The 27072-nt window shown below is 41.1% G+C and overlaps 1 protein-coding gene across 2 annotated transcripts; it reads left to right on the forward strand.

The window, feature by feature from the left end:
- Positions 1-24: 24 nt before the first annotated feature.
- Positions 25-27072, forward strand: coa8 (cytochrome c oxidase assembly factor 8). 2 transcript variants are annotated; one of them, XR_010975683.1, is made up of 6 exons: positions 25-250; positions 5121-5318; positions 15855-15918; positions 23206-23296; positions 24315-24852; positions 26107-27072. XR_010975683.1 is itself a non-coding variant. In XM_068038997.1 (5 exons), exons 1-5 carry the CDS (start codon positions 80-82, stop codon positions 24415-24417), a joined length of 627 nt encoding a protein of 208 aa, XP_067895098.1. In that variant the 5' UTR covers positions 25-79; the 3' UTR covers positions 24418-27072. The 2 variants fall into 2 exon arrangements, 1 of the variants encoding a protein (XP_067895098.1); XM_068038997.1 differs by having other exon boundaries at positions 24315-27072.

Below are 27072 nucleotides of genomic sequence, written 5' to 3' on the forward strand. Positions count from 1 at the left end.
GTTGTGGTTGCCTCGCTGCCGTAAACTGTGACGGCCCAGGGTGAAGTGCCAGGAGGAAGTGTACGTTTTTTTTTCAGTGATGAGCTGCAGGTCCTGGAGTATGGTTGCATCTTTTGGAAAGCTGTTTCGGGGAAGAATATTTCACAGTACTCGGGTAAAGGGAGCTGAAGCGGAGAAATGCGCAGTGCTGTCAGGAAGGTGCTGTCCAATCTCGAATAGTGCCGCTGATCGAAGTGAAAATAGGGCCGAGGTAAATGAGAAATTTTCCCACCTCCAGTAACGTGAACGATCGCCAGGGTAACCACACCGTCATTCGAAGCTTGTTAGTTCATGGTTATATGTAAAGTGAATCAAATATTGTACCGCGGTTATATTTTCCCCTGCAGGCTACGTTAACCAAGATTTGAGTTATTAATGTATAGGCGTGTCATATTCTGAGCAGTACTGCCAGAAATAAGTGAAGAACATAGGAAAATTTTCATCACAGTGTTCAGAAAAGATAACGAGAAAAACGGAGGTAAGGCTGCAGTACTCATTAGGAAACACATTGTATTTTTGGGAAAAAAAGGATGCCCTTGAGGGGGCAAGAACAGAATCCATTTGGTTACAGTTGAGAAGGAAAAACGGTATGATCACGCTATTGCAGGTATTTTATAGGGTTCCAGCGTTTAAAGAAGGGGTGTAAGAGAGAGGGAAGATTCTGAGTTGTAATTAAATGATGTTTGAATCCTGTTATTCCTAATTGTTACGTTTACTTGGTTTTAGACAGTCATAGAGAGAGAGAGTCAGAGTGATAGAGCACTGAAACAGGCCCTTCAGCCCACCAAGTCTGTGCCGACCAACAACCACCCACTTATACTAATCCTACATTAATCCCATATTCCCTACCACATCCCCACCATTTTCCTACCACCTACCTACACTAGGGGCAATTTACAATGGCCAGTTTACCTATCAACCTGCAAGTCTTTGGCTGTGGGAGGAAACCGGAGCACCCGGCGGAAACCCACGCAGTCACAGGGAGAACTTGCAAACTCCGCACAGGCAGTACCCAGAACCGAACCCGGGTCGCCGGAGCTGTGAGGCTGTGGTGCTAACCACTGCGCAGTGGTTGAGCCCTTATGATTTTATAAACATGATATTTATAACTGTGGAAATTAAAAATGTTATTTGTGCAGTATGTGATAAGCTATTTGTTAAAATGTTTAATTACAGCAGTTCAGAAATACAGTAAGTTAAGAAAACTTTACGCTGATAAAGCTTTCTTTTTCCCAAGGCGGGGAAGTGTCATGGAATCTGCAGTCTGTAGGATCCTGGGGAGTGTGTGAGCGCTGTCCGCTGAACTGATGGCTTGTCGAATGTTCTGTTAGGTGTGCTAGCCCTGATTGCAGAGACTTTTTTTTTGGATAAGACTGTCCTAACAGAAATTTAAACACAAACTTCAGGTTTTTCGGGAACTAAAACTGGTTGGAATCAGATAAAAAGGAGGCAGAGCCATCTAAGTTCTGATGGCAGGAAGGTGCATTTTACAGGCAAGTTAAAGAAAGTGAAGATTGGATCTAGGAGCAATTTCTGTTATTAGAGGAGCTGATTAATCAGACCCGACTGTAGAGTGCACAGGGCTTGTCACTAAAGGGCAAGGAAAAAGGATCCACGCTGTTAAGCCTGTTGTGAGCAGAACTGAGAAGGTTCTGGAGAAGTATGCTGTTTTTTGATCAACACTGTGCCTCTGGAGTTCAGGATTAAAGTGGAACTGCTGTCAGTTGGGAATTGGAGGCCGAATCTTAGAAGACAGGATTTGAAGATCTACCTGAGGAATTTGAGTATTGAAGAACTGTGTGACTCTAATTTGGTGCCCTACATGCTGAGTGAACTGCCCAGTAAATCAGTGAGATTCTGTTGTATCTGATAGTGAATGGGTAATTTGTAATATTGTGACCATGATTTGTCTGGTAATTCCTGTTTAATTTATGTTTATTTTGGTTTGATAAAAGTTATAAAACTGCAATCGTCCGTTTGTTTTTTTTATTGGGGTCATTCGGTGAATTTGATTCTTTTGGTTTATTGGTCTCCACAGGGATCATAAAAATGGACAAGGAAACCTCATGCTGATTGACACCTACTGCCCTCCCTCCCTCAGCTGATGAATCAGTGCTCCTCCATGTTGATCACCACTCTGGAAGAACCACTTAGTCTGGCAAGGGCACAGAATGTACTCTGGGTGGGGGAGTTAAATGTGCATCACCAAGAGGGCTTGGTAGCACCACTATTGACCAAGCTGGCCAAGTCTTGATGGAGATATCTGCCAGACTGGGCCTGTGGCAGGTAGTGAAAGAACCAAAATGAGGGGAAAAACCTACTGGACCTCACCAATGTACCTGTCGCTGATGCATCTGTCCATGACAATATTGGTGGGAATGACCACAATAAAGACCTTGTGGAGACAATGTCCCGTTTTCACACTGAGGACTAAAGCCTGTTTACCTGACCCAAACACTTACTAACCCGATCACGTGTCTGGTTCGGGTTGGGCCTGTATTCTGCGTCCAGCATTCGGGGTCGGGTCGGGCTGGACTACTGTTTTGTTTCATATTGTTTTCGTTTTAATCTACGATTTTTTTCTGTTTCAATAATATGTTCGTAATATTTGGGTCGGGTTGGGCATTAAAAAAAATTAAAGGACTCTGGCCCGGTTCGGGTTCAAGTTGGCTTTTGTCGGGTCAGGCCTGGTCCGGGTTATAATTTTATACCCGAGCCAGGCTTTACTGAGGACACGCTCCATCGTGTTGTCTGATACTACCACCGTGTTAAATGGGATAGATTCAGAACAGATCGAGCAGTTCAAAACTGGGCATCCTTGAGCTGTTGTGGGCCATCAGCAGCAGCAGAATTGTATTCCGCTGCAATCTGTAACCTCACGGCCTGGCATATCCCACACTTTACCATTACCGTTAAGTTAGGGGACCAACTTAATATGGAGTGCAGGAGAGCATGCCAGGAGCAGCACCTGACATACATACATAATGAGTTGCCAACCTGGCGAAGCTACAACACAGAACTACATGCATGCTAAACAGCGGAAGCAGCGTGTTCTAGCTTAGCAATCCAACAACCAACAAATCAAATCAGAGCTCTGAGTTCCTGCCACATCCAGTTGTGAATAGTGGTGGGTATTTAAACAACAAACTGGAGGAGGAGACTGTACAAATATTTCCATCCCCAATGATGGGGGAGCCTAGCACATCAGTGCAAAAGATAAGGGTGAAGCATTTGCAACCATCTTCAGCCAGAAGTGCAGAGTGGATGATCCATCTCTGCCTCCTCCTGAAGTCCGCAGCATCACAGATGTCAATCTTCAGCCAATTCGATTCACTCCACGTGATATCGAGAAATGACTGAAGGCACTGGATATAGCAAAGGCAATGGGCCCTGACAACATTCTGGCTATAGTACTGAACATGTGCTCCAGAACTAGCCACGCCTCTAGACAAGCTATTCCAGTACAGCTACAATGCCGGCATCTACCCTTCAATGTGGAAAATTGCCCAGGTATGTCCTGTTCACAAAAAGCAGAACAAATCCAATCTGGCCAATTACCATTCCATCTGTTAACTTTTAATCATCAGCAAAGTGATGGAAGGAGTTGTTGACAGTGCTATCAAATAGGACTTACTCAGCAATAACTTGCTCACTGCATAGTTTGGGTTCTGCCATGGCCTCTCAGCTCCAGGCCTCATTACAGCTTTGGTCTAAACATGGACAAAAGAGCTGTATTCCAGAGGTGAGGTGTGAGTGCCTGCCCTTGACATCAAGTCAACATTTGCCCAAGGAACCTTGGCAAAATTGATGCCAATGAGAATCCGGGGTGGAGTTGGGGAACTATCCACTAGTTGGAATCATACCTAACACAAAGGAAGGTTGTTGGAGGCCAATCATCACAGCCCGCAGGACATCACTGCAGGAGTTCCTCAGGGTAGTGTTCTAGGCACATCTTCAGCTGCTTCTTCAATGACCTTCTGTCCAAAATCAGGTCAGAAGCAGGGATGTTAGCTGCTGATCGCACAGCGTTCAGTGCCATTCGAAACTCTTCAGATATTGAAGCAGTCCATACCTGCATGCAGTATGACCTGAACTGATAAGTGGCAAGTAACATTTGCACCACACATGTGCCAGGCAATGTCCATCTCCAACAAGAGAGAATCTAGCACCGCTGCAGTCCCCCACTATCAACATCCTGAGGTCACCTTTGCCCAGAAACTTAAAAGAACCAGTTATGTAAATACTGTGGCTACAAGTCTAGTTCAGAGGCTGGGAATTCTGCAGCGAGTGAGTAACCTCCTGACTCCCCAAAGCATATCCCGCATCTACAAGGCATAAGTCAGGAATGTGATGGAATGCTCTCCACTTACCTGGATGGGTACAGCTCCAACAACACAAGAAGCTCGATACCATGCAGGTCACAGCAGCCTGCTTGATTGGCACTCCATCCACCACCTTCAACATTTCTTTACACCGACACACAATGGCTGCGGTATGTATCATCTACAAGATGCACTGCAGCAACTCACCAAGACTCCTTTGTCAGCACCTTCCAAATGCACGAGCTCTACCACCTAGAAGAACAAGGGCAGCAGATGCATGGGAACACTAAGTTCCCCTCCAAGTCACACACCATGCTGACTTGGAACAATATTGTTGCGCTTTCACTGTTGCTGGGTCAAAATCCTGGAACTCCCTAACAGCACTGTGGGTATACCTATACCTCATGGAATGCAGAAGTTCAAAAGGCAGCTCACCACCACCTTCTCGAGGACAATTAGGGATGGGCGACAAATACTGGCCTTGCCAGCATGCTCACATCCCATGAATGAATTAAAAAAACTTACCTGAAGTGAACATGTACATCTACATCTCTATGTTGATCTCTGGTATCCACTTGTACCCGTGTATTCAAGTATCAAATATAAAGCATTAAAAATTTCAGTTGCCAGACAAACATTCATGGAATATGTATTGTCACTGCAGTGGATTTACAGATGTGATCTTACAGTTTGAACTTAATGCAATTTTAAGAGAAATGCTAATTCTTCATTATCTAAACTGAAATAAACCTTTTTCAGATTTCAAGTTTTCAGCCTCCTGCAGACTCTCACCATGACTGGGTTGGCCCTCAAGATAGATTTTCAAACCTAAGACCTATAAAGTTTTACGCCCTAAAGAATGAATCCGAATTGGAACAGCAGCTGAGGAAGTTAAGGATAGACACTCAGAACTGGAATCAGAAATTTTGGTCTAATCAGAACATAACTTTCAACAAGGTGGGTATTATGAGTTGTTTAAGCTTGCACTAATAGTCATAGTGGTACAGCATAGAAACAGGCCCTTCGGACCACTGCGTCCATGCCGACCATAATGCCTATCTATACTAATCCCACCTGCCTGCATTAATTCCATATCCCTCTATGCCTTGCTCATTCAAGTACCTCATTAGAAATACTGTCTGCCTTAATGGCAGGAATTTCTGATTTTTTTTTTTAAGCCACCTAGATACAATCAGACCTTTGTATTATGGATTGTAGGATGCAAATATGTCACAATTGTGGAATGGATAATGTGACCATTTCCTCCACTTTCAATTATTGTCAGCCTGTGTTCCACATGGTAATGTAAGCTGTCTTTTCTCCCCCTCAGCCATCTCAAAATCTATGATCTGAGATTAGCAGTGATTTGTCAAACCACCAAAAGTTGGATATTGTGTGCTTGGTAGAGTATTATAAGAGACTAAGGATTTGATCAACTCATTTGGAACATGCAATTATTTTACATATGTTATGGACATGTGGGAAGTGGTGTGGATGACTTCCACTTTTCACCTCTCATCTGACTGCAGATAGTGTTTTTAAAAAATAGTGCTTTAGTCCTCGAGTGTTTTCAGGGTCAAACAAATAGACAAATGACAGGTTTTCCCATAGGTTATAAAAGAAAGATAAATATTCATTTTTACCCAATAGCCAAAAAATTATTTACAACTTCTCACTCACACACTCACACAAAAGATAGAGTGTGTAGTGGTAGCATGCAGTTAGAGTCCAATTTTTGTAAAAGAGTTTGTTGTTTTAAGAAAACCTTTAGAAGCTTTTCGGGAGGAAATCATTCAGCAGTGCAGGCCTGAATGTTCTTTGTCTTGAAAAGGATGAAGTGTCACAGGTTCCTTGTGGTTAAGCCTCAGTCTGAAGTCAACGGTGTAAAGTCTGGTTCACTTTTGCAGACGGGGAGTTCCAAAGTCGCCTTGTAATTTCTCTGCTGCAGCACGGATTCTGCTCATCTGGAACTGTCTCACAGCTGTTCTGGCTAGAAAAGACCTTCTCTGGTTGTTCTGCTCTCTCGCACCACCTTTTAAGGTAGAAACTTGTTAGGTTAGGATGTCGGTCAGATGTCGAAGGGCTCTCTTCCCCTGGTGTGATTCATAGAATGTTCCAGGATGTAAGAACCATTGTTACCTGATGGCTTTTGAATGTGGTCCATTCTGATAAATGGGCGTTATTTCACAGCTATTATTTTAGCCTTGGCTTCGGAGTCAGTCTGTCTGCAAAAGTGTTTGTTAGCTCCATTCCTGCAGATAGCAGTTATTAGCATGAAATGCGTTTTCCATTTCAGTGTGTTTTCCCAAAGCTAATTCACATGTGGTTAATAGGCTTTGTCTTCAACAGACAATTAAGTTTATTGACAGTACAGGAAGGGTCACCTGACCTCTACACAAGTGTGTCCATTTTTTGTAGCTCAGTTCAACAGTTGACTTTTATTTCATTATTCCTCCTGTTCATTTTATATTTTATAACTGTTCCCTTTGTGAGCATAACACACACAATTTTTATAATTTTTTAGCAACTAAGTATAAAGATTTTAAAAGGAGAAAAAGAAAGTATGTATGATATTGTGAATGAATAGTACATAAATAAGAGGGGACCCAGTATGGAGAATGACCATGAAGAAAAACCATTGGAGTTTGTTCTGTTTGTAGCCTAACAGTCTTTCCTGGGAAAGCAGTGGAAGGATTCACAGGCTAATTAAACGTCTGACCAGCTGTAATGTGAGTGCTCCTTACATGGACATCTTTATACCAGTAGATTAAAGGGGGTGGTGGGATGTGAGGTTTATTGTCTCCCACAACTTGCCCACACCCGTTTGGTGTGGATGTCAATCTAAAATTCAGAGATGGTGCTGTGATTTCCACTTGCCGTTTTAACCCTGCAAATTCTTACTCGGAAGTTGGGTACTACCACTAAGTCGAACACTTTGTCTGCCATTGAAGATAATTTAATGTGACAAATGAGATGAGGTTGGAGTTTGAAAAACCACTTAAAGTTGAGGTAGATTTTTAAAAAATATAGATGATACAATGTGATAGTAGTATTGCCTCTAAACTGGATAATCCATTGGTACACCAGTTACAGCGCAGGGATGTATTCGTGTTGCACTCAGATAAACTGACGTTCTCTTCTAATTTTGCCTTTAGTATTTAAAAAAAAAACTTGTAGATTTCCCATTGTGAACTACAGTACCAAATGTTTGCTAACTGATCTTTCTTGCATTAGGAATATCTGAAGCTGTGTTAATCATCTGCAGGCTACTTAATTATTTTCTAATATATTAAAAATCTTGTAACTGCAAACAGTTTCTTGTCATACTTTCTGAGTTATTATTTTGTCACAATGTGACACTAATGACTAATTATTTTGAATGGGTAGTGCTGTAACATCTCCTTTACCTATCCATTCTTTCAACTCTAGGTGACACTGCCAACTTTCTTTCACTCTCCTTTTGTTTTTTTTAACCTGAGCTGCTTTCTCTACTGCAACAAAGTTAAAGGTATTTTAAAATCGTTACAGGCTGATCTAAAATAATACATTTACAAAGTTCATTATGGTCAAATATTTTGATGCCTCATAGTCCTTGCGATTCCTGATATTTTAGCACCATGCAAAATTAACTAAATAACACTACTCTCAGCTGCTGCATTATTGGGTAAGAACTTTTGGCTTTAGAGCCTGTAAATTGATGGTATTCTGTTTGTTCTGAGGAGAATTAATAATTTGTCTCATAACATCCCCATGTTCTGCCACTGTAGCTAAGTAATTAGTGTGCCACTCTTGCAGCTGCTGGCTGCTTGCATTCAATTTAAAAAAAAAAAGGAATGACTTAAATCCTTAGGGTCTGTAAATTGAATTTATTCTGTTCACTTTGGTGGGAATTCTAATTTTTTTGTCTCATATCTCAATGTTCTCTTTTTTATGTGTAGAATTAAATAGTTACATTGCACATGCATATGTATACAGAAATATGCTTTGAAGAACCAATCCCAAAAACCACATTTAATGATTGCCGAGCAGATTCTTTTTAGAAAGTTACAAATAGGGGCTCCCAGATCTGGGATGTGGGGACTCTTCCCCTCCCTTCTACTGACACACAGGAATCCACCAATGACCCAAATCTTGTATTTCATCTCCCCTCTGTTAACCACAGCAACCCACTCCAGTACTACCAAAACCAAGGACCAACCCCAGTGCAACTAATTCCACTCCCCACCTAGTAACTCCTAGGGACAAAATCATTGAAAGGGCACTGGGGGACATAAACAAGGTATGTGCATGGGTCGGGGGAAGAGTATAAATAGGTAAGTGATCCAGTTCTGACAGTTTTTTACGGCCCTGAGAAATTCTGATAGAAGAATTGAGCACCTTCGTCTCTGCCCTTCTTCCCGCCGACCCCAGAGGAGGAGACATGATTAGCAGGTTTTGATGCAAAGATTGCCAAGCAAATACCACTGTATGATACGAGCGTGCATGTATTGCACTGACAGAAGTGGGGCTGAAGTTTATTTCAACATATTTTTCGCTTTTATCCTCAATGTTTTGTTCTCAACTCTCCCTAGGCCACTCCCAACAAATAGCCTCCTGCACTGCTATCCTCTTAACCTAGATAGAAATGAGCACTGAATGTACTGTGTCAATTCTCATGGCTGTTTGTTTTTGCCTTGGCTAGCAGCCTAAGTTCTTGTTTACATTTCTTTTGTCGACATTGAGCCAGTTCCATGCAACTGCTCTGTCAGTTACAGTGTCAACATGCTCTTTTTGCGTGGTTTAGCTGATTTGTTTTTCATATTTCAGACTATTTTGAACAATTTACATTTGGATAACCACTTCCATTTGTAAAGCACCAGGCCCAGCACTGTTTAGTTGTTGTTTGAAATATTGGTCTCCAACCATTTCATGTTTGATAGAGGTTTTATGTAGTACTGAATTGGTGATGTCCCTAATGTCAGTTAAAATGTATTCTAACTGTGTTTTCCATCCTTTCATTATTCATTTTTTTGTCTTCGTTCATGGGATGTGGGCGTCGCTGGCAAAGCCAGCATTTGTTGCCCATCCCTAATTGCCCTTGAGAAGGTGGTGTTGAGTTACCACCTTGAACCCCTGCAGTTTGTGTGGTGAAGGTACTCCTACAGTGCTGTAAGGTTCTATAATTTTGATCCAGCAAATGTATACAAATAGTTAGTGCAACACTTACCACAAAAGTTGAATCTGCTTTGTGCCATTGCTAAACTTAAGAGTGTAAATCGAATGTGAAGGCACGGACTGACTCTGAACCCTGGCCCAGGTGTAGGCTGCCTTTACACTGTAACTATTGTGTGGGTACTTCATATTAGCACTATAATAAAATGCACCCTAAGATGAATATTATAACAGGCCTCAATGTTGCAAACTGAGCATTGCATAAATACCCTCAATAGTAAAGCAGTGCCTTCAGATGGAACCTCTGTTGGCACAAATACTAATTTGCTATTTTTCTCTGAGCTGTGGGAGTTAGAATCATACAGCACAGAAGGTGGCAATTTGGCCCATCTTGCAGTGCAAGCTCTCTGAAAGAGCTACCAATTAAACCTACTCACCTCTTTCCTCATGACCCTGCATTGGAATCACAGTTGCAGACAGTTTTGTTTACATTTGAAAGTATGGTTTCATGTGTGCAGCACTTGCATGTGCAAGATTCATTTGGCTAACTGTTAAAATGAAAGTTCTAAATGTTCCTTCAGCTTTAAAAATGTGCACAGTTTCTATCTGTTAACAATCCCAGAATTGGACTTGATCAGGTTTCAGCTGTGGAACACTTCAAGAACTAAACATAACAGTCCTTCAAGATATTGTTCAAAAATACTGAACCTGTATTATATATTTGGTGCCAAAGTACTACTGCAGTTGTTATGGACAGGTAGCAAATGATAGGGATGGTTTTCCCTTTTCACCTTTCAACTGACCAAAGACAGCGTTTTTGTCAGAAATGTGTTTTAACTCCTGAGCATTTTCATGGTAAATAAACAGACAAATGAAAGGTTTTCTCGTAGGTTTCAAGAAAGGTAAATGTTTGTTAAATAACACCGAAAAATATTCACAACTTACTCACACGCACACAGAGACACACTCGTACAAGAAAAGATAGAAATTAAAAGATAACATGCATTTAAGTTTGATGGTTTGAAACAGTTTACTGTAAACCTGGCATTCTTCCTGGGGCGGGGGCGGGAAGATTTTGAAAAATGGCGCAGGCCTGTTTTTCCTTTTTCCAAGTTCACTGAAGACAAACTTGGAAAGTTCTAGGAGGGCGAATGCATTGTTGCAGACTTTGATTGTATTGCAGTCACAGATCAATGACAAACCCTGATACAATTTCTCAGGTAGGGAATTCAAACGCCACTTCCAGTCTCTGCTGACAGATAGTTTAAAGGTGTTCTAGGCAGGGTCCTTCTTCCTCTGGAGCAGATGGAATCTCTCTCTCTGGCTCTCCTTTCATCTGCCCAGCATATATTTTTATTAAGCTCCTTATCAGACCCCTGGTTTCTGTCATGTGACCATGGTTTCTCTTGATCATTGTCCTCATAAATGGTGTCTGATGGTGGGGCCATTGTTAGACAATGACGTCAGGGTGTCAAGCATCTTCATTCCATTTTGATAAAGTGGAGTTTTTCACACCCATTCATTTGAGTTTGAATTTGGAGACACCATGTCTGTTATGCCAATGTTATCCTAATTTGTTGGAGAGGATGCCATGAACATAGAATGGGCCATTTGCATTTTAATGCCTTCTCGAAGACTGTTTCAGACATGAAGACGGACTCTGGGTTCTTGTGGTTTCCATGTGCATTGGCAGTACAGGATAAGGTTACCTGACCTCTCGACTCCATCTTGTTTTTCAGGGAAATTGCCCATTTTGCATTTTGTTTATAAGTTCATTATATAGTTCATAATTTCTCCTTGCATAAGTGTGACACAGCTTTAAAGAAATCCTTAATGAAGTAACTGCTGGAGCAAATGCATTATTTTCATTTACTGAATACAATGTATCTTATAAAATGTCCCCTGAAGGCAATATGGATAATGCACCATCTTCTGATATTAGTGTAGATTAAAATAACTGTTTTTTGAGGCACCTGGACAAATGTGATTTTTTTTTTTAAACTGAAAGCACCTGTTAATAGTCTATGTTGACTCGTTTCTAAGAACCAAAGGGTGTAAGGATAAATCCAGCAACTACAGGTCAGTCAGTTTAACCTCAGTGGTGGGGAAGCTTTTAGAGACAATAATCCAGGACAAAATTATCAGTCAGTTGGAGAAATGTGGATTAATTAAGGAACATCATGGATTTTTAAAGGTAAATCATGTATAACTTGAGTTTTTGAGGAGGTAACAGGGTGGGTTAATGAGGGTAATATGGTTGATGTGTATGTGGACTTACAAAAGGCATTTGATAAAGTGCCACTTTTTTTTATTCCATGGGATGTGGCTGTCGCTGGCTAGGCCAGCATTTATTGCCCATCCCTAATTGCCCTTGAGAAGGTGGTGATGAGCTGCCGTCTTGAACTGCTGAAGTCCTTATGTGTAGGTACACCCACAGTGCTGTTAGGAAGAGAGTTCCAGGATTTTGACCCAGAGACCGTGAAGGAACGGCGATATAGTTCCAAGTCAGGATGGTGCGTTATTTGGTGCAAAACTTGCAGGTGGTGTTGTTCCCATGCTGCCCTTGTCCTTCTAGGTGATAGAGGTTGCGTGTTTGGAAAGGATCCTTGGTGAGTTGCTGCAGTGCATCTTGTAGATGGTACACACTGCTGCCACTGTGTGTCGGTGGTGGAGGGAGTGAATGAGATGGTGGATGGGGTGCCAATCAAGCGGTCTGCTTTTTTTCTGGATAGTGTTGAGCTTCTTGAGAGTTGTTGGAGCTTCACTCATCCAGGCAAGTGGAGATCATTCCATCACACTCCAGACTTGTGCCTTGTAGATGGTGGACAGGTTTTGGTGAGTTACTTGCCGCAGAATTCCCAGCCTGTGACCTGCTCTTGTAGCCACAGTGCTTATATGGCTGGTGCAGTTCAATTTCTGGTCAATGGTAACCCCCAGGATGTTGGCAGTGGGGGATTCAGTGATAGTAATTCCATTGAATGTCAAGGGAAGATTGTTGGATTCTCTCTTGTTGGAGATGGCCAATGCCTGGCACTTGTGTGGCACGAATGTTACCTGCCGCTTATCAGCCCAAGCCTGGATATTGTCCAAGTCTTGTTGCATATGGACATGGACTGATTCAATATCTGAGGAGCCGCTGAACATTGTGTAATCGTCAGCGAACATCCCCACTTCCGACCTTATGATGGAGGGCAGGTCTTTGATGAAGCAGCTGAAGATGTTTGGGCCTGTGAGCTCCTGCAGTGATGTCCTGGGCCTGAGATGATTGACCTCCAGCAACTACAACCATCTTCCTTTGTGCTAGTGTTACGAGTTAGAGAGGTCTTGGGTTCCCTTTCAGCCTTCACCTGGCCTTACTGTAACAGGGTTTAATTTTAAACACCCTGTGTTTTTAGCTCCCACTTGGTAAATCGCATTCCAATTATAAGGCAAAGAAACCAGCACAAACAGGCTTTCTTTGGTTTAAAGAAAAAAAGTTGAAATTTATTGAACTTAAACTCTAATTCGGTCAATGCCTATGGATACACGACGCACCCCATACTAGCATGCATATGCGATAGACACATGCAAATAGAGACAGAAAAGAGCAGAAGAAAAATAAAGCGTAGAGTCCTTGATTGTAGGTAGATCTTGCTTTTCGTTGGGGCGGGGCCCAGTATTCTTTTTAAACTTTTGATGTAGGAGACTTTTCTCTCATGGGGTTCATGTGTCTTCAGTAGATTCAGAGGCTTGAGAAAGAGATGGGAGATGACAGGAGAGAGATCTTCTCAGTCCAGGAGCAAACGGACCTTCTGCCCAAACTGTTTGTACAAATTCAACAAACGCAAGTTGTCCGGCATGTGACTAGCTGGTTTGACCATGTCTGTTTGTGTATTTGGCCATCTTAGCAGTCAACCTGGAATGCGTGTTCCCCCTCCTTCAACGTCTGGTGATCCAAAGTCCATTGTGGGTTGAATGTGTCAGGAAATGGCTGCTTTGTCCTTCCAAACACCATTGTTAATATGCAAATGTCTTTTCCAGCCACGGCTGATCTGTTCAAGTCGTCTTCACTCTAGTAACAGTTTAAAATCAATGTTCATGACAAAATTAATGTGCCTCGTTCTAGGCAAGTGTGGGCCTGGCATGACGGCTAGGTATGACTCCAACCAGTGGAGAGTTTTTCTCCTGATTCCCATTGACTCCAATTTTGCTAGGGCTCCTTGATTTCACACTCGGTCAAATGCTGCCGATGTCCAGGGCAGTCACTCTCCCCTCACCTCGAGTTCAATTCCTTTATCCATGTTTGGACCAAGGCTGTAATGAGATCAGGAGCTGAGTGGCCCTGGCGGAGCTCAAACTGAGCGCCAGTGAGCGGGTTATTGCTGAGCAAGTGCCACTTGGTAGCACCGTCGATGACCCCTTCCATCACTTTACTGAAGATCGGGAGTAGACAGATAGGGTGGTAATTGGCTGTGTTAGATTTACTTTTTATGCACAGGACATATTTGGGCATTGAGGATGGGGATATTCATGGAGCCTCCTCCTCCTGTTAGTTATTAAATTGTCCTCCACCATTCACAACTGGATGTGGCAAGACTGCAGAGCTCAGTTCTGATTCGTTGGTTGTGGAATTGCTTAGTTCTGTTCATCGCATGCTGCTTCCGCTGTTTGACACAATAGCAAAGTTGAAGCTCACTGAATAAAAGGGGTAGTGGCGGCATGGATACAAAATCAGCTAAGTGACAGGAAACAGAGTATTGGTGAACTGGGGGAGGATAGACAGAGGTGTTTCCCACAGGTCGCTACTAGGGCCGCTGCTTTTCGTGGTATATATTAATGACTTGGACTTGGGTGTACAGGGCACAATTTCAAAATTTGCAGATGAGACAAAACTTGGAACTATGGTGAACAGTGAGGAGGATGGTGATAGACTTCAAGAGGACATTGACAGGCTGGTTAAACCAAGGAATGGGTGGATATGTGGCAGATGGAAGTTCATGCAGAGAAGTGCAAAGTGGTACGTTTTGGTAGGAAGAATGAAAAGTGGCAATATAAACTAAAGGGTACAATTCTAAAGTGGGTGCTGGAACAGACCATGGGGGTATATGTGCACAAATCATTGAAGGTGGTAGGGCAGTACAAAAGCAAGGAATTTATGATGAACCTTTATAAAACACTGGTTTGACCACAACTGGAGTATTGTACAATTCTGGGCACTGTGCTTTAGGAAGGATGTGAAGACCTGAGAGAGGATGCAGAAGAGATTTACTAGTGTGGCTCCAGGGATGAGGGACTTCAGTTGCATGGATAGATTGGAGAAGCTGGGGTTGTTCTCCTTGGAGAAGAGAAGGTTGAGAGGATATTTTGATAGGTATTCCAGACAGAGTAAATAGAAATAAACTGTTCCCATTGACAGAAGGGCCGAGAACCAGAGGTCACAGTTCTAAGGTGATTGGAAAAAGAACCAAAGGCAACATGAGGAAAAACATTTTTACGTAGTGAGTGGTTAGAATCTGGAATGCACTACCTGAAAAGGCGTTGGGCGCATATTCAATCATGGCTTTCAAAATGGAATTGGCTAAGTACATGAAGGGAAAAGATTTGCAGGGCTACAGAGAAAGAGCATGGGTGTGGGACGAGCTGGATTGCTCTTGCAGTGAGCCAGCACTGGCTTGATGGGCTGAATAGCCTCCTTCTGTGCCGTAGCCATTCCATGATTCTGGAAAGAAAGATTCCTTTTTCACTTTTTAAAGTAATGTCTTCTGTATTACCAGGTACCTCCTTATAAACAGGAGGATAAACACAAACAAGATGTCATCCTAGCTCTCTGCTGCAGATTTCCAGCAGCAGCCCGTATCCTTGGAACAGATTGCCTCTTAAAAAGAATCTATGGGAATCTATTATTGAAGTACACTTTCTGGAATTGATTCCTCTGTGGTAAACATGTTGATTGGTTTATCCCGTTAGGGGTCAATAAGATGCCAGACCCACATCTTTCCTTTAGCATCATAATGTGATCGATTAGCTGTTCTCTCAGGACGTGATGCCGATAATCACCCACCTTCCAAGCTTATGGCTCCCACATTCCCTGCCCTTGGTTTGTGGTTTTTCTCAGGTGCTTTAAGTTCTTATTTTGTCTGGCTCAAGTTTTGACTCATGCCTAGAGTGCTGCTCAACTTTTCTTTAAATTAAAATAAGACTGCACAGGGGAATGTTCCACAGCCTTCAGTACTGAATCTTTCACTTTCCATCGCAAGTAATATTGCAGGGCCTCACTGTTACAATTCCAGCCATATGGAATTTAAAAGCTTTAGTTTGCATGACTGCCTGTTTTTTTGTAAAATGTTATTCATTACTTTCCAGGAGAAAGATAAGTTCATACACTCCCGCTTGAGGGCAAAAGGAATAGGATTAAGAGATGAGGAAGGTGAGTCAGCTGTATTATGAAATCAAAAATTAGAAATCAGGTAACTGTAAAGGTTTTTTTTAATTCATGAGATACAATTGTAAGAGACATTTTCTCTTGTAAGATTTTTTATGTAACTAACAAGATTGTGTAGAAATTCTGTTTGGAATGTAATGGATGCATTGTAATGTTTTGTAATTGGTAGGTGGGAAAGTATGCACCACTGAATAGTCCTCAGTTTATAGTGTTTGAAAGTTTTCTGTGTGTCTTAACATTATCCCTTGTTGCCGTGTTATGTTGTAAAACTGTGTTGGAGGAACTCCAACCTTATGTAGAACTTCCACTGTGAAGGGAGAAGATGTGCACAGAACTTAATGATGTCACTGAAGACAAAATACTATTTTTTTTTAAAAAAAAAGGCTCTGGCTGGGTTGAGTGACTGATGCACAGGTATATCATCACATTTGTAAACTTCTGTATTTTTCAGTCACATGCAGATTATTTGAATTGATGAAGAGTAGTAAGGTGCAAACCCAGCTCATGCATTCCAGATGTAAATACTAGAACCTATATTGTATATATGTTATATAATATATAGGGGATTAATATCTTAGCTACACCACTATGATATTGTAGAAAATGCACTCTGACATGAAGTAACCCACTTTGCCGGTCTATGTGCTTTTGGACTGCACTAACTCCAATAAGAAGGATTTGTTTTGCTGTCTACCAACAGGGCTACAGTATTTTACCAGTAACTTTGTATAACATTGAAGCGTTGGCCCGCCACCTCAGTTTAAAAAGAAACACATTTTTTTCAAATTTTATATTATCTCCTGTTTCCTTTTGAGTTTCCACCAGCCATACATCCTGTCAATCTCTTTCAAGTGATATTCTGTATCTGGCCACTAGGAGGTGTGCAAGAGTGCCCTTGTGATCATATTCTGTGCTTCCTCCCTGTGTAACAATGTTGTGTCTGTGCCCATCACCTGTGATAGCACAGCAGTTTGCAATTCTAGATATCAATGGGTGTTTTATCACCAATGGCGGAGTATATTGGAGCTCCAGGGCACCAAGAACTGAAATCAATTACCTCTTTAAGAAGGATCTGCAGAGGGAAAAAAAGTGTTTGAATTGTTACAAAAAGTTTAATATTTTTCATAAAACTGAAAATTTTAAATACAAAATTTGTCAGTTATGGCATTATCCTTTTCTCATTGTGGCACTGCAGTTGAGTAGAATTTTTACAGAGCAGACAACTGTTTAATTTTCCTGTAGTAATAATCTGGTGAATTTGTATTTGTGTAATCTGCACCTGAGCAGTAGAACTTGGGGTTAGAAATTATAACACAGAAGGACCCCTTCTGGCCCATCATGCCTGTGCCAGCTGTGCAACTGGAGCTATCTACTCTAATCCCATTCCTCTGCCCTGTCCTCATTTCCTTTTTTTTATTCATTCATGGGATGTGGGCGTCACTGGCCAGGCCAGCATTTATTGCCCATCCTTAATTGCCCTTGAGAAGGTGGTGGTGAGCTGCCTTCTTGAACCGCTGCAGTCCATTTGGGGTAGGTATACCCACATTGCTGTTAGGAAGGGAGTTCCAGGATTTTGACCCAGCGACACATCATATCTGTACATATTCCTCTTTTTCAAATAATTAAGTGATATTGTTTCTGATCACTTGTAGTGAAGCAGTGTGTATTCCATAAGTCGCTCTCAAAACATTTCTTCTGACTTCTTTTGTTTTTCTTTAGTGATGATCCTAATTCAGGTTCATGTTCAAATGCGCAAATAACAGTATGGGAATATGAAGTAGTGGTAATAATGGAGACGTGGCTTAAAAATGGTGAGGACTGGGCGCATAAAGTGTTCAGAAAAAATAGAGAATGAAGAAAGGGAGGTTGGGTGGCGGTACTGATCAGGGAAGACATTTTAGTGTTGGAAAGAGGATATGCCTTTGAGGGGGCAAGGACAGGATCCATTTGGTTAGAGTTGAGAAGCAAAAAGGGTGTGATCATGCTACTAGGGGTATTCTACCAGCCACCAAATAGTGAGAGAGAGAGGACCATATATGCAGAGAAATCGCAGAGATGTGCAAGAGCTATAGAGTGATGAGATTGGGGGGACTTTAGTTACCCAAATATCGATTGGGATAAAGTAAAAGGAAAAGAGAGGGGAGGGAATTCTGAAATGTGTTCAAGAGAACTTCCTTGATCAGTATGTTTTTTTTTTAGAGATACAGCACTGAAACAGGCCCTTCGGCCCACCGAGTCTGTGCCGACCATCAACCACCCACTTATACTAATCCTACACTAATCCCATATCCCTACCACATCCCCACCTGTCCCTATATTTCCCTACCACCTACCTATACTAGGGGCAATTTATAATGGCCAATTAACCTATCAACCTGCAAGTCTTTGGCATGTGGGAGGAAACCGGAGCACCCGGAGGAAACCCACGCAGACACAGGGAGAACTTGCAAACTCCACACAGGCAGTACCCGGAATTGAACCCGGGTCACTGGAGCTGTGAGGCTGTGGTGCTAACCACTGCGCCACTGTTCTCAGCCCAAGTAGAAAGGAGGCATTTCTGGATCAGGTGCTGGGAAATGAGGTGGGCCAAGTGTCTGTAGGGGAGCACTTGGGTAAGAGTGATCATCGTATCATAAGGTTTCGAATAGCAATGCAGAAAAGCAAGGAATGAAATAAGATAGAATGTCTAGATTGGAAGAGGGCTAATTTCAACGCGATGAAAAGGGATCTAGCCAGGATAAAATGGAATCAAAAACTGACAGGAAAAGCTGTAATGGAACAATTGGGGCTGAATTTTACGAGCCCCTCGACGTCAGGGGTAATGGCGGGATGGCCCATAAAATTCTGTCGGGAGAGACCTGCCTCGACCCTGGACCTCGAAGGCCCCGCTGCATTTTTCCGGCGGTGGTGGGACCTCGGTGCGGCCACCTTGCCGCCAAGGGGGCCTTCTTTAGAATATGGAAATTTGAAACATTAACATGTAAATGAGCTTACCTGCCGCCGCTGGCCGTCCCACGCCGATTTTACCACCACCGATCACAACTCGCGCCTTTGGAACTCTGAGCCGAGAAACTGGTGGGGAGGGGGGAGGAGTAAAATTATCGGGGTGGGGTGAGGGGAGTGGGGAAAATGTTTTTTTTTATTGGCTGTGGGAATGGTGGGAAGGGGTTGAAGGGAAGGGCAAAAGTGACAAGGTGGGGGGTGGAAGTTCGGTTGGGAATAAAATTAATGTCCGTCAGATTGGCATATAAAACAACCATTTGTTGGGGGGTGGCGGAGGGGGCGGTGGTTAGGAAAGGGTCTCCTGCTTTTGCTTTTTAATTGAACTATTTAGAAGGTCATTTCCCTTTTTAAAGATACAGATCTCTCATGAAGGGCTTGAAGCCCTTTAAAAATGGTGCCGGCACAGTGGCGCCGGACGCCGTTGCTGGGGACGTGCTGGCCCCCTCATCAATGTCATCTGGGGCAGCCGCTCTGTCCCCTCCATTTACATCAGTCCCCAGTGGCGGCAGTTCCGTGTCGGAAGGCTGCCGACTTCACAGCGGAGCGTGGCCACTGATAAAATCAGCTCTTGATTACTTTAAGGAAGAAATGCATCAGGTACAGGCTAGGTACATTCCAACAAGGGCAAATTTTAAAGGAACCAAAAACAGGGCTCTTTGGTGGATGTGAGAGGTAGAGATTATAATGAAACAAAAAAAAGATGGTGCATGTTGCATGTCAGATGAATTCTTCAAGTTGGAACCAGGTCAGATACAATAAGTTGAGAGGGGAGGTGAAGAGGAAAATAAGACTGGCAAAGAGAGAATAGAATGACAATCAACATAAAAGGGACCCCAAAAATCTTCTACCAGCATATAAATAGTAAGTGGGTAGTAAGAGGTGGAGTGTGGCCTTTTAGGGACAAAGTGGGTAATATACTTAGAGGTACAGGGCAAGGGCAGAATACTTAATGAGTACTTTGTATCGGTGTTTACTAAGGAAGAGGAATTTAACAAAATATCGGTAGAGAGTAGAGGTAATGGATGGGGCAAAAATTTAGAGGGAGGAGGTGCTGGAAGGGCTGGCTATGCTTAGGGTAGATAAGCCACCTGGTCCGGATGGCTTGCATCCCAGGTTGCTAAAGGAAATGGGGGTTGAAGATAGTGGAAGGGCTTGCTGTAATCTTCCAATCTTCCCTGGTTACGGGGAAGGTGCTAGAGGATTGGAGAGTGGCAAATGTGACGCCCTTATTCAAGAAAGGGTGCAAGGACAGTCCAAGCAACTACAGGCCAGTTAGTTTAACATCAGTAGTGGGTATGGTTTTAGAAACAATCGGAAAAAAGTCAACAGGCACTTGGAGAAGTTTGAGTTAATTAAGGATAGCCAGCACAGATTTGTAAAAGGCAGATCATGCTTGACTAATCTAATTGAATTTTTTGATGAAGTGAAAGAGAAGGCTGATAGAATTGTGGTGGATGTTGTCTATATGGATTTTAAGAACGTGTTTGATAAAGTACCACATAAAAGGCTGGTTAACAGAATTGAGGCTCATGGAATAGGAGGGTCAGAGTCCAATTGAATAAAAAATTGGCTTAAGGACAGAAAACAGCGAGTTGTGCTAAGTGGTTGTTTTTTTTTAGACAGGAGGGTGAATTTTAGGAGCACTTTTTTTTTGCTCTATATAAATGACTTGGATCTTGGAATACAGAGTAAAATTTCAACATTTTCTGATGATACCAAACTTGGAGGTGTGGCAATGTTACGACTGAGGCAGGAGTAATGCACCGTCAATTCAGTCCCATTATTCGACAGGCCATAGCATATTAAAATTTTCCCATCTACCAGAAATTAGCTAAATTAAACACTTTATTACCCACCAGAATAAAACCGACCAAACCAGGTATCTTAAAACACAAACAAATTAATTATTAATAATCTAAATCTTAAACACTATTGAGATAAACCTATATCTAAAAGACTTTATAACTTCCTATTTCTCTTGACCCTAATGCACACACACATACATTCAAAAATCACAGTTAACCGGTTTAATAATGATGTTTCTTAAGAATAAATAAGTAGTTGGGTTGAAAGTCCTGTTGATTTACATTCCTGGTTGATGGTGTCTCGGAGTAGAATAATCAGGTGCCACTCGAAGTCTCCAGGCGAATTCGACAAACAGTCTTTAAGGGATAGGCGTTCAAAGCACTTTGATTTCAGCTGGCGTCAGACAGTTCTTTCAACAAGGAGTATAGCAACAGGTCTATTTGGATTTTTAAATTGGCAGTCTGTCAGTAGAAACATTGCTGAGAATTCCAGAAAACACAAACCGGCAACAGAGAGTCAATCTTGAGGCAAAGACTTCTTAGAGTTTGGAAGTAAAAAAGGAATTTACTACCTCCAACGATACAAATGTTCTTTTCTGGGATTTTTCTCTCCTTGGGCAATACAGAGCCTGAAGATAAATGCAGATTTTTCTGCTAAGAGAGAGGGATCCTTCCTTCAGTAAGCACGCTTCACTTGTCTCCTGTTCAAACCAGTTATAGCTAGTCTTTACACAGTCAAAAGTTACATTACAACATGTGACCTCCTCTCTCTCCTGCTGTTGCCTCGGAAATAGGTTGCAGCTGCTGGCACACTGTGCGTCTTGGTTTTTAAAGGCACACTGCATTTAAACAGAGAGAAAAAAAAACAGTTCCATGACAGCAAACAGTGAGGATGATACGAATCACCTGCAACAGGACATAAGTAGGCTAGCAGAATGGGCTGGCAAGTGGCAGATGGAATTTAATACAGACAAGTGTGAGATGATGCATTTTGGCAGAAGGGATAGGGTGAGGCAATATAGACTTAATGGAGTTCTAAAGAGCGTGCAGGAACAGAGGGACCTGGAGTTCATGTGCATTGATCTTTGAAGGTGGTAGGACCTAATGAGAGAGTGGTTAGCAAAGCGAAGCAAATGGCTTCATAAATAGAGGCATTGAGTACAAAAGCAGGGAAATTATGCTGAGCCTTTTTTTAAAGCTCTGGTTAGGCCCCAACTAGAGTATTGTGTCCAGTTCTGGTCACCATATTTTAGGAAAGATGTGAAGGTCTTCGAGAGGGTGCAGAGGAGATTTACCAGAATGGTTCCAGAGATGGGGGATTTTAGTTACAAGGTTAGATTGGAGAAGCTGGGGTGGTTCTCCTTGGAGTAAAGGAGATGTACAAGATTATGACAGGCTAAGATAAGTTAGACAAGGAAAAACTATTTCCATTAACTGATGGTACAAGGACTAGGGGACACAGTTTGAAGATTTTGGGCAAGAGATGCAGGGGGAATGCGAGGAAGAACCTTTTTAAGCAGTGAGTGATAGTGGCCTGGAACACGAGGGTGGTGGAAGTGGAGACGACCAATGATTTCAAAAGGAAATTGGACAGGCATTTGAAGGAAATAAACTTGCAGGGCTACGGGGAGTGGGACTGACTGGATTGCTCCACAGAGAGCAGGTGTGGACACGATGGGTTGAAAGACCTTCATTCTGTGCCATAAGTGATTCTATGACTGACAGTTTCATATTATGAGAGATTCTGATGTGCAGTGGGGAATACTAGTCCTTTTCCCACAAGCAAGAAAGTAAAATGTGGGAAAGTTAGCCAGCCCACTTTGGCATACTTGTAGTATGGCATTAGGAAATGTCTGGGTCATGGTTAGCTGCGCACCAATTTGGAACAGGGCATCTAAATGGGTAGGGGAGTTAAAAATAATTTTAGTAAAGTTATATAACTTTAATTTTTACAAAAACCTAAATCTTCCTGTAAAACTGACATATAAAAGTAAAACATTCAACCTAAATGCAAGGTCACCACAGAATCTGGTCACTTCTGGAGTAAGATTAAATTTTTTAATAAAAATAGGAGAATGTTTATCTTTATAATTAGTAATGAGAAGAAAATTGTAGGAGCTCAACAGCTTTGAAATATGACTGCTGAGAATATGATTTTTAATGAATTGATTAGAGAAAAATTGGTATTTTGCTGTTTTTAATTTGAAAAATTACATTGTCCTAATACCTAAAAATGGAATAGTGTGAATTGAATCAGTTTCTTACCATTTTTATGTCTTTTTGCTTGTGTTTAATAAAATGATTACCTAAGAATAAAGGATAACAAATGCAGTTCTACGTCTAGTTACTAAGTGTTTGCATGATGATCTTTATTCATCAAGGCAATAAGTTTCATAAACACTTGCCTAGAAATCCTATATTCTGCACAGTACTTATGATTTAATTGGTTGTATTACATTTTCAGGGAGAAAAAATACTTTGAATGCAGAAGAGATGGCTGAATTTTATAAGGAGTTCCTTGATATAAATTACAAAAAGCATGTGAACTACAATAAGTAAGTAAACCTACTGATAGATTTTTAAGCAGTGTAAGCAATGTAAATGGGTTCATGAAGAGGCTGAGAATAAATTGGAAGTGCAATAGACTGTATTAAAAGGTCATTTCTTCCAGGACATGAGGAATAAGGTTACTGTAATCATTTGATGACTGTAGTTGTAAATATTGTGATTAAAAATAAAGGGTGATCTGTAGTTCCCCTTGCATGATGACCTACAGATCACCCCACCAGTACTGAGATCTGCCTGTAAATCTGACAACCTTGAGCAAGTTGCATAGGTAGAGCATTTCCATAGTATTGTATTGTTGCATTCCTAGGTGAAGGATAAACCTGACCAGGAATTGTAAAGAGGTCCATGCTTTCTTCTGTTCACGTGACCCACCTGAAGGAAATTGTGGTGAGGTGAACAATAGCCATATGAAAATAAACAGAAGCCAATAAGATAGAGTTAAAATTTATTAAGATTCTGTTCAAAGTTCATTTTAACCTCTTTATAACCAAGATCAACATCTGTTGTCGACAGTTTATAAGTAAAAACAATTCTGTGTTTCAAGGCAGAAAGGAAATTGCTCAAAAACATTAAAATAAAAGCAAAATACTGCAGATGCTGGAAATCTGAAATAAAAACAAAGTGCTGGAAATACTCAGCAGGACTGGCAACTCTGTTTCTCTCTCCACAGATGTTAACGTTTCAGGTCTATGACCTTTCATCATAACTTGTTCTAACCTTAACCTGAAATGTTTTTATTTCAGATTTCCAGCATCCGCAGTATTTTGCTTTTATTTAAGTGTTTAATTCACCGTCACTTCTCTTTCAGGAATGCCTACCTTGCAGAAGTTCTGCTCTTCTCTCCGGGATTTCTGTTTGTCTCTTTTACTTTGTTCACCTTCAATGCTCAAAAACATTGCTAGAAATTGTATTACTCCAAAGTCTACTACCTCAACTAAGTGTAACTTTGTAACATAGTGAATGTTGTCAAATGAATGTCATTTTCTTCCATCTTCCTTTGATCAGGGAATGGTACAAACGTAATTTTACTATCACGTGGTTAATGGGTCGAGTAGTGCTGCAAAGTGCCTGGAGAAAACTAAGATGGAGGAAGGAAGTCAAACAATGAAGATGCTGTTCTGTGAAAAGTCTAATTGGATTTAAATGCTTGGAGTTGGAATTTAACTTTGCCATGAATATATTGAAATATAGGTGTAACTCTAGTGTCTCACAGTAAATGAATTCTAAAATATACACAATAGTTATCAAAGTATAATGCCTTTTCTGTTATTGAAAACTTAAATATAAATATACTTTGTTTACATTATTGCGTGTGTATTTTTTTTGTTTCAACCATTGTATTTGTTCAGCAGCTTCCTGTAGTATGATAACTGATCACATAAGTCCAGCAAGTATGAACCCTTAAATTAATAACAGCAACCAGAAATTATCCTTAAATGAAAGGAGTGTGTCGTCCACCACCATGAAGAGTCTCTTACACTCAGACGAGCCTGGTTCCTTTGGGATCCCGCTGTCGTTGATCAACACAGAGGAGCTAGGCCAGGTATTGGCAACCTTAATAATAATAGCCATTTAAAAAATTTTAGTCAGAAGCGCAATATCTTAAGGGCTGCAATGTTGTTTCTCAAATGCCAATAATAATGAAAAACAAGACAGACACATTTCAACAACATTTTAAAGGGCTTTACAAAAATGTTAATACTTTCTCAAGTTTAAAAAATCTTTTAATTACTATCCGTGGGTATGATCGATCAAGGTTAGGAGTTTACACGAGTCCTTAATGAGTTGCATGCTGCTCTGAAGCAGCAAGTTGCAGATCTCTGAGCTAGGTAGAGCTGGCAAGGCTGGATGGTTCCTGGTACCATATGATGTGGGGTGGGAAACTGCTGAAAACTTCACCAATTTAGCTAAGAATTCAGAATTTTCGAGATTTAAAAAAAAATCACAATCAGAAAATCTATACGTCATTTAACACTCCATTAACAAAATGTATTTACATTTTACATAAATATGCGTATGATGGTACCAACATTTAGAGCAGTATTGTCTTGAGTTCAATTGTTTTATGTGCAGATACAACACAATAATTTGAATAGCAAATTCAAATAAAAGCTTGCATTCATAATAGCACCGTTTAATGTAAAGAAAAGCACCCCAAGGGACGTCACAAATGGAAATTGGCAGGGAAAAGGTGCAAGCTATTTAGGAAGAGATTAGTGGGGGGGATAGCCCAAGTCTGGCCAAAAAGATGGTTTTGAGAAGACTTTAAAAGGAACAGAGACAGGTGGACATGCAGAGAAGGTTAGAGAAAGAGTGAAGCTAATACCACCATAGGATCCACAACTGGTGAGGTAAAGGGAGGGAGTTGTATTTTTTTAAAATCAGAATGAGAGGACTGAAGGATGTGGTGGAAGCTAGTATAAGACTTGGAGGACATTGTAGCGATAGGTTGCACCAAGACCATGAAGAAATTTATAAGAATGAGTGGTTCATATTTAATATATTGTGGGACAGGGGCCAGTGTATGTCAAAGATGGGTGAATGGGACTTAGTGCAGAACAGAATGAAGATGCTGTGTTTTGCACAAGTGGGAGACAATGTAGACAATGGGAGGACATTGAAATAATTGAGTCTAGAAGTGACAATGAATGGATAAGGGTTTCAATGACAGAGGGATAGCAATGTTGCACAAGTGGAAATAGGTAAATTTGGTGATGGTTGGAATATGGGTTCTGATAATAGGGTTCTGATGAAAGGTTATTGACCAGAAACATTAACACTCTTTCTCTCTCCACAGATGCTGCCAGATTTGCTGAGTATTTCCAGCATTTTCTGTTTTCATTTTAGTTATGAGGTTTTGTTTAATCAACTGTGGAGTGCACAAAAACCTGTCGTTATAATTCAGTGTTCAATTTACTGAGCAACTTATGACTCTATCACTTATCAATCCAAACGTTATGCGCTAACGCTCGAATAAACAACCTCATCTGTCACGTTAATGGCGAGTCGTACTATTGGGCATTGTTTATGTTGTATATATGTGTTATAATTTGTACATTTTGTACACTACTTGGGTATTAAAATATTAAACCAGAATGCTGGTAGGAGTACACAGGCAGTTGGTAGATCTTGAAATTCTGGAAAAATTTGGAAACCTCTTAGATGACTTTTATTTGTTCATGGGATGTGAGTGTCACTGGCAAGGCCAGCATTTATTGTCCATCCCTAAGTGCCCTTGAGAAGAATGAAGGAGGCCATTCTATGCTTGCAGTGCTATTGCAAAACATACATTTACCTTTTGCTATAGAACCTAACCATTGTTTAGGTATGTGTATTTATCCATTTAAAAATACAGTTTTTATATAAATTGTTATTGTGCACTTTGTCTCTATTTGTTTACAATTGTATTGGTATTTACAGATATGAATTTTAAGGTAGGCTAAATCTTCAGTCCTGGACAAATCATTTTATCGTTGAATCAGACCAACAAGAACCTAAAATGACCTCCACATTTAAATTTTCCCAACAACAAATATAACTATGCTCTCTTGCAGTAGTATAGCATTTTAACTGATTTCTGTATTTTATCTCTTTACTGGACATCACCCTCCTTTTACCTCCCTTCATGTCACTTTGTCCTTTATTTAGCTATAAGTATGATTTTTATTGTACAGTATCTAATTTCTGATTAATGAAAGTGTGTATCTCCATGTCATTGTTAAGTACTGTATTTGTAAAATAAGTTAGTAAAAATTTTCTCAAA

This window comes from Heterodontus francisci, chromosome 9, assembly GCF_036365525.1.
Source record: "Heterodontus francisci isolate sHetFra1 chromosome 9, sHetFra1.hap1, whole genome shotgun sequence".
Taxonomy (NCBI): Eukaryota; Metazoa; Chordata; class Chondrichthyes; order Heterodontiformes; family Heterodontidae; genus Heterodontus; species Heterodontus francisci.

What these genes read in the sequence shown, in the direction of transcription:
- coa8 (XM_068038997.1), top strand. Translation starts at nt 80, where the DNA reads ATGAGCTGCAGGTCCTGGAGTATGGTTGCATCTTTTGGAAAGCTGTTT. An exon ending in AGAACATAACTTTCAACAAG is followed by an intron (nt 5,319 to 15,854) that starts GTGGGTATTATG and finishes ATTACTTTCCAG; the next exon opens with GAGAAAGATAAGTTCATACA. An exon ending in AAGCATGTGAACTACAATAA is followed by an intron (nt 23,297 to 24,314) that starts GTAAGTAAACCT and finishes TCCTTTGATCAG; the next exon opens with GGAATGGTACAAACGTAATT.